Source organism: Lichenostomus cassidix, chromosome 2 (genome assembly GCF_008360975.1).
Source record: "Lichenostomus cassidix isolate B80296 chromosome 2, HeHo_3.0, whole genome shotgun sequence".
Taxonomy (NCBI): domain Eukaryota; kingdom Metazoa; phylum Chordata; class Aves; order Passeriformes; family Meliphagidae; genus Lichenostomus; species Lichenostomus cassidix.
Window position 1 is genome coordinate 36,483,116 of NC_139482.1, and position 12,120 is coordinate 36,495,235.

Sequence of the window (12,120 nt, forward strand, 5' to 3'; positions counted from 1 at the left end):
AGCAGTTTCTGGGTTTTGAAGCAGCATGTTTAAAAGTGCTAAAGCTCTGATTTGTGTGACACCACATTGTAGATTAAAGAGACTTGTGGGGCCATTAGTATCTATCACAAATGTAAATGACTCAAAATCTTTCAAAAACTGTTCTAAATCATATAAAGTCCTTGAGCCTCAGACATTTAACATGTAGAGATTTAAAAATATGGTATAAACCTTGTAGAAATTCATGTCATCATTCACAACTTACATAGGCATTCAAGTATACATATTATTGTAATGAAAATAATATATGCTGACTGAAATTTGTTGGAATAAGATGAGGAAATATTAAATGCTATAAATTTTATTAGATTGCTTTAAAATGGAAGGCTTGTTTGCTTTTTTCTTTCATGTTCTTTTTCATTATTATAATGATTATAATTTCCTATATTTGCAAGTGCACAGAAGGTTATTTAAAATAATTTCTGTGTCTGGGGGACCTCACACCTAAGAAAACTTGTGCATTTTGAAAGAAAATAACAGTGGTTTGAATCATGCTTTGAAAGTGTGTTTTCAGGCTGTAATGTTCTAAAATTCAGGAAAGCACCAAGGGAGTGGTTTGAAGTTATCTCTGGGAATTTATTTCTAAGCAACAAATGGTGTCATCTGTGAATGCAAATGAACAAAACATGTTAACAGATAGAGTGACTTTGTTGATACACCTAATATTTGAGAGAGAGGGCCATAATAAAATGTTCATGGCTTATGGATTACTTAGTAATGTGAAAAAATGCACAAAATATTTATGCTGAAAGGCAGTAAAAAGTTTCTTAAAGATTCTCATTGAAAGGATCAAACTGAGGTGGGCAAGACCACTACAATGCTAAAAATCTTTCCAATAACCTTCCTTGCATACCATGCAAGGAGATCAGATGCTTGTCTGCACACAAGATTTTTGCTGTTTTCAAGCACAAAAACATCACCCTGGACATAAAGGAGACAAGCATAAGCCACAAGAAGTGATTACTTCATGGAAATAATTCTGTATCTTCAGGTAGATGCAGGTAAATGTTATGGTAATGGACACACACTGAAAATTTTACTTGTATTGCCTCTACCAAATTATCCTATCCTATCCTATTATACAATGGTAATACAATGTTGTATTTTTCAATAAGATTAAAGTCTTTTACAATCTAGGTAATCTCCAAGGAAATTATTTGATGCTGAATAGTTTACCATATTTTTTGTGAATTAACATGTGGTCCTTTTCCTTTTATTTTGTATGATTTATGGCTATTGTCTATGTGAATTGCTATCAAACTGCATGGGATAAGTTCTATGAAAAATATTTCAGCTTTTCCCTTGGAGCTGGTTAAAAATTGGAGGTGAATGAAACAGTTATGCTGCTGCCCACTGAATATTTTACTTTGATCTTTACATTGTTTTCTGCAATGTCTGTGTGAAGTGAACTCTGTTCATGAAATACCCAACAACTATGCCTGCTTCACACAGGTTGAATTTAGTGAAAAGTTACATCATATGATTGATGTTTCTTCACTCTTTGTATTTGCTTCTTTCTGCCATATTTCTGCAGGTTCTATTAAGAAAATTGTCCATGTAGAAATTTTCACACTTCTGCAGTCACATATACTAGCTTCTTTTCAAAGCAGAGCTAACAGTCCATTTTTCAGAAATATCTCAAGTTCTTTGCTTTTCTTTCAAGACTCCAGTCTGTATCTTACTTTGTAGAAAAGTCAATGGAATATCTATTAGCTATTCAATATGTTCATGTGAGGTTTCTCGCTCTGGGGAAGCGACAGAACCCAGAAACCTCACAAAACAAGGTCTGCCGCGGTGTGTACCTCCACGCAGTCCGTGCCAGGCAGCCCCAGGGCATGCAGAGCATGGCATGAGGCTCCGGCCACAGAAATTCTGCAGGAAACAAAGGCAAGGCAAAGGAACGTACTGGACCCCATCTCCAGTCTGCCAGGGAAGTTTATTAGGATTTTCATGTCGGTTGCAGGGAAGGGAAAACGGGGAAGAAAGCAGGGAAGCGAATAGGGGCTGGCAAGCTCGGAGATAATGACCCCGGGCTCCTGCTGGCATCGGCTTATAAGGGAAGGGAAAGGGGGAGGGATTGGCTCTCTCAGAGCCTATCCCAGGAGGTCTGAAGGGAAGACAGGCAAGGGGAATACACCAATAGATTGCTAATAAGGCAGGATCCATATTTCAAAAAGAGCAATAACACACAGAGCAGAGGAACAAAGGAAAACCTCGTGGAAATCGGAAAAAACACATTGCTACATTCATGGATTGAGTCTGTTTTCAAAAGATACAGCATAGTTTACAAGAAAGAAAGTCTCTCCAGTTTAGTATGATATTATAAGGGCCATGATATGTGATGCTTTGTTAGTGTATCAACTGCTCTGGGACTGAGGTTAGGTAATCACAGTTTTACACCCCCATAGTCAAAACAAGCAGCTAAAAAGGGTGAATCCCAAGGGCTAAGAATCAAAGAAGTAAGTACAAAAAATGTGGCTTTTTAAATTTCAGTTTTGTGGTCGTTTGTTCAATTCTGTGATTTGAAATAATGGGCTCTCAGTAAATAGTTACAAATAACCCCCCTGCCTTGACTCTGCTGTGCTGGTCATTCATGTCTACAGGGATGGATACAGCAGCCAAGGTGTGGTGTTTGATAGAACCACATCATGCTGTACTCCTGGAGGGAGTGACTTTGGTTATAAAAATACCCATTCAAAAGATGCTCTCAGATTTCTTTTTTTTTAAATATATTAATGGATAATTTACCCCAGTAAAACAGTATTTCCACTTGGATATGACTTCAATATCACATTACTTTCCACTCTAAGAACAAACAGTAAGGAAGAGCAAATCAGACTGTCAGTTACAGATGGATTTTGGGAGCCAGATCTGTTATGATCTCTCACACCCCAAAATAGATTTTCTTCCATTAAAATCACTAAAAATGTTGTTTATTTGACAAACTCTAATGAATCAAGGCTGAGAACATACATCATAGCACTGCCTTAGAACAAGAACCATGCCACTCCTTATATGCTGCACAGTGACAAGCAACTTGGTGTCAAATACTAAATAAACTCTTCTCACTGGAGAAGTTTGACTGGTAAAACAACTCAGTGTATTCAATAGTGACTTTAACAGAAAAAAGCCTCTGAATTATAGTTACTCCAGGCTAGCAGCAGTCTTCTTTTTCTTTTAAGTCCATCATTTTATATAGTATCATGTGTACTGTGGTACAGATTTTAAGAATTTGTGGCTTTTAACTGTGTTCTCATTGTTCATCCAAATTCTGGTTGTCTGGCTGAAGCCACAGGACTTCTGAAAAAAAAGCTTCTTTCAATGAAGGTGTAATATGGCTCTAAAATGTAATATGGCCGGAAAACATGTTTTCCAGACCCTGTGAGTGCCCACACAAACTAAATGGGTTGTTTGCACAGTATTCTGAAGTGCTAACGATCAGGAGAAAATTATATTTGGGGTTGCACCTGAAGAAAAATAACAGGAAGAGGTGTAATTCATAGCCATATTTTACCTTTTTAAATGTACACTTGCTTGAGGACTAATTCTAATCCTTTTCTGTGATTTTCTTTAGTGATAATGTTCTTCAATATGATTCTTTTTTTTTTCCCTGTTTAAGCAGTGGGAGAGAACAAATTTTTCTACTAAATAAAACACCATCCTTGCAGTACAATCGTGGATCTTGATATTCCATTTTAGATATCAAGTCCATTAAGATCTAAACATCATACCTTGGGATACTTAATTTCTTTAAGTTGTAGTAGTATAAAATTTGGTCCTGCTTCTTCCTTCTCACTGTTACCTACATCAAAACAACACATCTGAGACTTCAGTTATATGTAGTTTTATATGACCTTTCAGTTCATAAAGATTCTGAAAAGAACTAGAAATTTTGACAATCAATTAGACTCATCATATTTGACACAGGTTTTATTTCCAATAAACTGTACTTGGCCAAAGTATGTTTTCCTGAAGGCCATCAGCCCTTCTGCAAAGACCTTAAGGAATCCACAACTTTATTTAATTATGGCTTGTAAACTACATGTTTCTATTCTGTAAGTTTTTTTCATCAACCTGCAGAAGTTACATGTTGTTAAGTGTTTCATTTTTTAAATGTTGCTGCCTGCCTAATTCAGGCACACTGGATTGTAATTTAACATCTGATATGACACAACCTTGCTTTGCTGCTTCAATCCAAAATTAGATAAGAAGTATGTATTTAATGCATCTGGATTTCCCACAAGACTATTATTAGCTTCTGTAGTAATGACATGACACTATTTACCATAAAGAAACTAAAGTTTCTTATTAATGTCTCTTACCTAAAACTGAATTTTTCCTTCATCCTGGAGATGCCAGTGATTTCTTTCTCTTTCTCAAACAGATCTAGACTTCCATTCCAATTTTTCTATAGTTTATATTGGCTGTTACTTAATATCTGTTCACAATTTGATATAACTTTCTGAAAAAGAAGAAAAAAATGCTCTTCCTCCAGCAGCTGCAATAGGCTGCTATTAAGACATTGTTTTGATTATATTATTTATATAGTATGTGTTTTATTGTCGCTGTTGAGCAGCTAGCAGAGTAATGAAAGCACCAGTTCTCAGTGGCAAGAAGGAATGATCTTTATTGTTTTGATTTCATCACATATATAGAGTTCTCAAAAGTCACCCAGATTGGTCAGTCAGAAGCCTTCCCACAGGCCTGATTGGCCAGGCCTGCACTGTCCAAGTTCTGGGACACTGTTCCAACAACATCCAAACTTTATCTTTATTTATAAAACACAAGAAAATTTCTCATGGGAAAAACCTGTGCTAGCCACATTTTATTATGTATTACATAAAATACTTACATTTTGAGTTATTAGTACTTAGCCTCTGTTGTGGGGGGGGTTCTTTTAGGCTTTATTTGATGTCATAATGGCTCAGGTTCTTACACAATGGTATGAGCATTACTTTCCTTTCCCATATAAACACAATTCCATCTCCCTCACTTGATCATGTCAGTATCTGAAAGAAAATCATCAAGCTGATTGTGGTTATAGATGTCTGGAGTGAAGAAGCTGAACTGAAAAATCACACTTCCATTTGAATAAATTGTTCCTGGGCAATTTACTAGGAACATCTATGTTTATCTCAACAGTACAATAGAAAAAATAAGAGTTTATATAGGGACAGAAAAATTGTTCTTCTAACAATATGGCACTAATATTTCCTGGAATCTTTCCTAAAAGCTCTCTGGCCAGATTCTAATATTGTTATCCTTTTATCATTAAATAAAATTTGCTAAAATGATCAGATAGGTGAAAGAGCCTGGACTTTGGGGAAAGTATTACTAGCTAAAGGCAATCAATGTAAAATCACATAAAGGAAAATGAAAAAGAATACAAGAAATAACAGAAGAGTCGGTCATACCATTCAGAAGAGGGAAATTATGTAGGAAACTGTCTGCTTTGAAAATCAATGGGGTTAATATACCTAAATCATCCAGTTCTCAAGCACAGGTTTGAATGACTGCAGTCTAATAAAACATCACTTCTTATATTTATGTTACTTGCCCTAAAGGTACAGGATTTTTCAATTTCATTTAGTTCACCGTAAGAGACATTTAAACTGAGGTGTATTGCATTACATTTTCTGAAATCTAAAAGTTGCTCATGGGCATTTATTGAATCACCTGACTAATCACCTGACTAATCTTAAATTGTTATTCTGTTATAGCTTGATCATATGCTTAACCCCAGCAGGATTTATTTTTTTAAACAATCAAGACTAAAGAGAGAAAATAATGTTGTCACAGGAAACTCAGCTGCTTCAGGTAAAATAAACCTGTTTATTGGTAAAGGGGCTCAGCTGGCCTCCAGATTTTTTTTTTAAGGGATTAGAAATTGGGATTATACAAAACACATATTGTGCTTTTAAAATTGTACAAGGGGTATTATATTGAAATACATCTTAAGGATTAATAGGTTAGCTTGATGACTATCGGTTTATCATCTTTATTCCTTTTATATCATTTAGGAGACCAATCTGCATTATCCACTAAGTAGAACCTCCATTTTCTCAATGTAACCTTTTTTCCCTTTGTTGAACACCAGCTCAAATTGTTGTTTTCATACTATTCAGAGTAAATGCGTCTGTGTGCAAATGTGTTGCACAATGGAAATCTAGAGAGAGATGGTTTGGTCAAGGATGTAGCATGTCATGCAGACCTTCAATCCAAGAGAGGTCAGAAAACAGTTTCAAAACCTTATGGACTTGCTTTTCTCTTTTGAAAGAGATTTCCCAGCTCTTTTATGCCCAGCTATGAAAGAAGTTGCCTTTTCTTAAGAATTGAATATTTCTAGGGCATGGATTTTCATGGAAATCTTGTGAAAAAAAGAAAATACTCACAAAAGGTAAAAGCCATTGGAACACTAAAATAGGGAAAGTAATTGTTTAGAGCTTTTCAGTCAGATCATGTTATTGGCTATAGATATTTGGAATGAAAATATCACAGAAACATGTAGCCATGATAATTACAAGCTTGGAAGATATTAGGGTAGTAATGATACCACTGTTCTGGTATTTACTGCTGTGAATACTGTGTAAGAATTTAATTGGAGGAAAATATATAAATAAATTAGGAACTGCAACTCTATATGCATAAAAATTTCAAATTCATTTAATGGCTGAAAAAACGGGGGTTTGTTGTTATAAAAATGTTTCTTCTTTAATCTTTCAGTTTATCTTTACATGAGTTTTAGAGCTATCACATTTCTTACAAGAATTCCTCATTTTAAGGGATGTGTGCCCATACCTTCCCAGTAGTGGGAAAAATAGAATGAGGGAATCCACGCAGATTGAGCTAGTTAGCCATGAGATCCAACCAGGAGAAAAATCACGGTTGTGGTTTCACAAATTCACTGTTCATTGTCTCAGCATGCATCTGGGGAGGGCTTCTGGTCTGAGTTGTGTGGGGTTGATAGGGGAAGGAGATCAATCTGTAGGGTAGAGAAAAGGGAGACTCGGAGAAACACGACTCAAAAACCCGAAAATAATTGCATCAGCAGGCAACTGCGATCAGACGGTGTGTGGAGCAGAAGCCAATTTTTGTACTCAGTGTGTAGGGGTGATGTGATTTCTTGTTCCAAACCTGTTGAAATTGGAGGTCTTGGGTTCTCCCCGTTGAGTGCTTTCAGGTCAAATTCACCTTTGTGTTCAACAGAAGAGTAACAACTCACTGCTTGGAAGACTGACACTTTTTGCTCAAGGTTCACACACTGCAGTGTGCAGAGAAATGAGTGAGGAAGGAAGCAATCACGGCTGTCTTAAGAGACATTGGTGTTTGTTAACACAATGTGTATCTGTGTTAAACACAGTAAAAATCTCAGGGAAAAAGGCCTTATAGTTAAATATTATTTAAGGGCCTTTCTAAAAGTCTATAGGATAGCCTAGACTTTATATTGAGCTTTAATTTGCTTGAATCCTGACTTTTTTTTAATGTAATTTGAACTGAAATTGAATTATGTAACCCAAGAAGAACCCAAATTATTTCTTAATGAAGACAAGAATAAGGAGGTTTAACTCTTTTTTACAACAAGAAAAGCATGGTATTTAAGATGTGTGTGCTGTGCTTCAAGAAACGTGTAATGAGTTAAGCAGCTTGATATTTTCTACTGTTGCTCCTGCTTTAGTTTTAGATGACTTTGTAATGAAATGTCTCACATCAGAGACATTATTTACGCACTGTATTCTGCTTTCCTGAGCACATGACATGGCCTATGTAGCCCACAAGATCATTTAAAGTGATGATTTCCCATTTAACATGAAAAAAACTGTAATAAAGTAAATTCACATTTTTTCCTTTAGTAATAATCTTTATTATTATTTTTGGGTTTTGTGTTGAGAGATGATAAAGGAGAAGCGATTGCAGTCTTTGTCCCAGCCTGAAACAACTTTAAATATGAAGCTTGCACAGGCTGAAATATGTTGTTAGAGCATACTTAAAGATAGTATATTCAAATGCACCTCCTGTAGAAAAATTTTGACCCAGTAATTATCCAAATATATTGGAGCCACTTCATATATACTTTAAGAATCAGCTCAGAGATTAAACATCCCACTTGTCTGGTTTAGAGGTGTAAACATATGATTGTTGCCCTTCATGTTGTAGGAAATTATTAAAACTCATCTCCTCTCAGAGCATTTGGAACAAACTCAGCGCTAGACAAAACCACTAGTTTTGATTCTCTTGAGTTATCTGGAATCTCTGAAGTTTTACAATAATGATGATTGTGTTGAATTTCAGATTTTTCTTTCCATTGTCATCTCTTGGTAGAAGTTACAGCACAGTAAGATAAACCAACATTTCCTAAAATATTAAATAAGTATTTCAGAAGATATTATTAGTGAATAGAAAACATTTATTAAAAAGAAAAAATGTTTATCTTCCACTTTTAAAACCTTAATCTCAAAAAAACCTATGGAGTGTATAATTCTTAGAAATCATACAATCTCTCAGAAGAAACAGTAATTTCCAAACCTGTGTTAAAGGTTTTTTGTGCTCTTAGAAGTTTCTTGCCTCAGGAGTTCTGGTTTTGTTTTTTCCTTTGCAGATTTCTCTGTAAGTACTTTGGCACAGCAGTTACGTTGTAAATAAGATTGCCCAGATGAAGAAACTGTTTACACCCAAGTATAACTCAGAAAGCTGTCAAGAAATACAAGAGGGATCACACTTACTTCCCACCCTCTGGACTTTTATCTAATAAGTAGCATGCAGAAAGAAGCGCTTAGCATTTCCTTTTTTTTCCTTTTTTTTGTATATAGCTATTATCTGGGGCTGTTGTCCTAAATTGCTTTCATAGGAAGGCTGAAAAGGGTGCAGTGCAGAAAAACCTCTAATCTCTTCAATCTTGAACAGTGAATTGCATATTCACCTTGATAAGCCTTTGGTGTACTGGATGTCTTACATTTAAAACAAGAGTTTATCTCCTTTTCTGTTATGGCTTTAGTTGTTTCACAAATGCTAATGTTCAATAAATAAGCAAATACTTTTTCTGACTTTGATAACTACAGTTTGGAGTTTCTGAGACAAACGAGAATTTGAAGTTTCAAAATACTTGTGACAAACATCCTTATCTTTTTTTTTTTCTTACCTCTATGAAACAAATCTGCATGAAGGTGTTCTCAATGTGCTACCATACTGATCTGGAAATGTGTCTAATAACCAACTGTCTCTATGAAGTACTTGTGGACTTGAACTGAGCCCCTTACTCATTATGAACCATATGAAATAATGTAATTTTCCCATCTTAATTGTATTATTGAAAATTTCATGGCATTTTTGTAGCTTTCAGAATGCAGGGCTAGGTGAGACTACTTCATGAGGTATCCTGAAGTTATTATATCTCTGATTTTACTTATATGTTCTCTTCAGCCTGGACTTGGTTAAATGAAAACAGTAGTTCTTAAACCATGAACCAGTTATAATCTGCAAAACATCAGTCCATGGAACCAGAGAGCCTCTTAGATATATCTAGGTCACATTGTGTTAAAATTTTACACTAAATCCTAAAAAAATTGCGCAAACAATACTGTGTCAAAACAACAAGAAATTCCTCAAAGATTTCATTAGTTTTTGAGACTTTACTCTACTGGGTCAAAGGGAGGGAATGGTCAAGGTCAAACTGTTAGAAATACCATATATTTACTTCTAGCAATATACAGGTTAACCAGGATGACAAACGATCATAGCAGAGTCCAGCTTCAAACTGCAGAAGACAGCACAACAACTTTCTGCTAGTGAAACCTGGAAAATAATTATTTTCCAGACCTAGAACATTAGAACTTGGGATTTGATCGAAGTTTATCCTAAATAAATCTTTTCTGATACCCCAAAGCAATGATCCAACATTATTTTCTGCACGTGCTGGATCTCTCTCTGCTTATTCTCTTTGCCCTCAGTGGGGGAAAAATTTGTTTCCTGTCTTCTTGCATATTATGGTTAGCAGGCTTGAAGAAAAGGTCTTACTTTACACAGTCTTCATGTAACCTACCTAAAGAATTTCTAGGGAGAAATGCCAATCAATCTTTTCTTTCCCCCCTAAAGCTATCTTGCTGTAAAACACCAGCCTTAATGGTTGGCTGCACTCTTTTCTAAGACTGTAAAAGTCATACAAGTAACTCTCACTAATGTTAGTAGAAAAAATGTGCATTGCTTGGGGACAGATAATAGTTTTCATCTTGTAGGACATGAAAATAATTGAGACTCTGTTGTCAAGACCTGAACTTTTCTTCAAGTGCTAATATGTTTTGGCAAGATATGTTAAAAGTATACCTCATATTGAAAGACACGCATCCTGTAATGTTAGATGGCAACATACAAAATACACAAGTCACCAAGCAATTCATATCACTTTTTTTATCTCCACTATAGCCCAAAAAGCCTTTTGCTCAAGTGTGTTCAGCATTTTTCGGATGATAAAAAAATGGTTATCCTTGAGGATGATATTTGTCCTCTGTGCTGAGCAGTTATCACTAAAAGAGCTAAAATTACACCTTTTAAACAAAATAATAAGTGATTTTTTTATTTCAAAATAAATGTAAGTGTATTTTATGGACAAAAATAATATCCTGATTTTTTCATTTGTAGAAATACCAATATGTGGTACAGTTTAAAGGGCAACGTGTGTGGGTGTTGTTTTTTAATTCACGGTTCCTTTTGAATCAGTGAGTTATTAATATTTTAGACCTTCTGTTTACTCCTTGAAAAGAATTGTGCCTTAATTGGTTTAATTCCATGGAGGCGCATCTGTTACTACTACGTTTTTTTTTTGTTTCTGTATTAGATTATTCATCTGGTATTTATGATGCACAAGAAAGCCAATCAGTGTTTTGCTGGATTCCTGGTGTCATCTCCAGGAATCAAGAAATAAAAGTCTCTGATTCTGTTTATTCTTTGTCAAGCAGATATTATTTTAAATTTCCGAACAACGTATGTCAGCAAGTCTGGCCAAGTCATATTTGAAGCGAGATCTATTTGCATCCACTATGTGACTACGTGGTTTATCATTGATTTAATTGCTGCACTTCCTTTTGATCTTCTTTATGCTTTCAACGTCACTGTGGTAAGTACTGACCTGTTTTCTAAATTGTTCTCTTTTTTCAAGAGGGTTGGTTGATATGTTTGTTTTTTTTTTCCCCAGATCTGGAGACTAAAACTGAATGAACTAAAATACCTTAGTGTCTTTTACAGCTTTGTGGTGTATTTTCACACTGGATGTACCAATATTTAAATTCAATTTTCCTTGCTTTGTAAACAGTTGCATCTATGTTATCTTCATATCTAATTACTGTACTCAAATACGGTTTTCTATGGCTTTTGCTCTCTTATGGTGCATAAATTCAGCCCTTAATTGTTCAAGACTCATAAATTTTTACTGTGGTAAAGTAAATGATTGTTATAGTCAGTATTGTCAGCATTTTAATTTAGCCAGGAATTTTCTTTCTCTTTACTTCTGGGAATTTCGGTGAAAAAATTGCAGCATGACTACTAATTTTTTGTGTGTTCTAACATGGATTGGTTACAGTTGTCATTTACTTTGACTTTGGTTTCAACTCATCATTTTTTTCAGAAATGTAATGACAAAAGCCTAAATCTGTTTTGAAATGTAATGACAAAAAGCTAAATCTGCTTTGAAAAATGTCTGTTATAATGTCATGTGATGTCACAATCATGATGTGTTACATTTGTTTTGGCTTACTTATGCTAAAACAAAGGTTTCTATTCTGCTAGCCCTATTAGATTTTGTAGAGTTAGAATCCACTAAGCAAAATTGCAACAAAGATAGCAAAAAAAAAAAACAAACAATTTCCCCCCCAAGAAATGCAAACACCTCCCACCCCTCTGAATCAGAAAGTTTAGTTTTTGAAAAAAATGTTGGCAGAGGTTTCTTGATTTTGTGGACTTTTGCCATAAGAGACTAAGGTTTTTAGCTATCCACTTTCTAATTCCCAGAATTCTGATCTTTCATAAACAGATGCACTCAATCTCAATTTCATTAAAAGTGAGTCACAGAGAAGTACAGAGATTATAGGATAA

General features: G+C 35.0%; 1 protein-coding gene across 1 annotated transcript in view; it reads left to right on the top strand.

Moving 5' to 3' along the window:
* KCNH8 (potassium voltage-gated channel subfamily H member 8) overlaps window positions 1–12,120 on the top strand; it is a 177,318-nt gene that overhangs the window by 94,212 nt on the left and 70,986 nt on the right. The window contains exon 6 of the mRNA XM_085051068.1: window positions 10,989–11,146. Within this exon, the coding sequence (XP_084907194.1) occupies window positions 10,989–11,146 (158 nt within the window). The remainder of the gene's footprint in view (window positions 1–10,988; window positions 11,147–12,120) is intronic.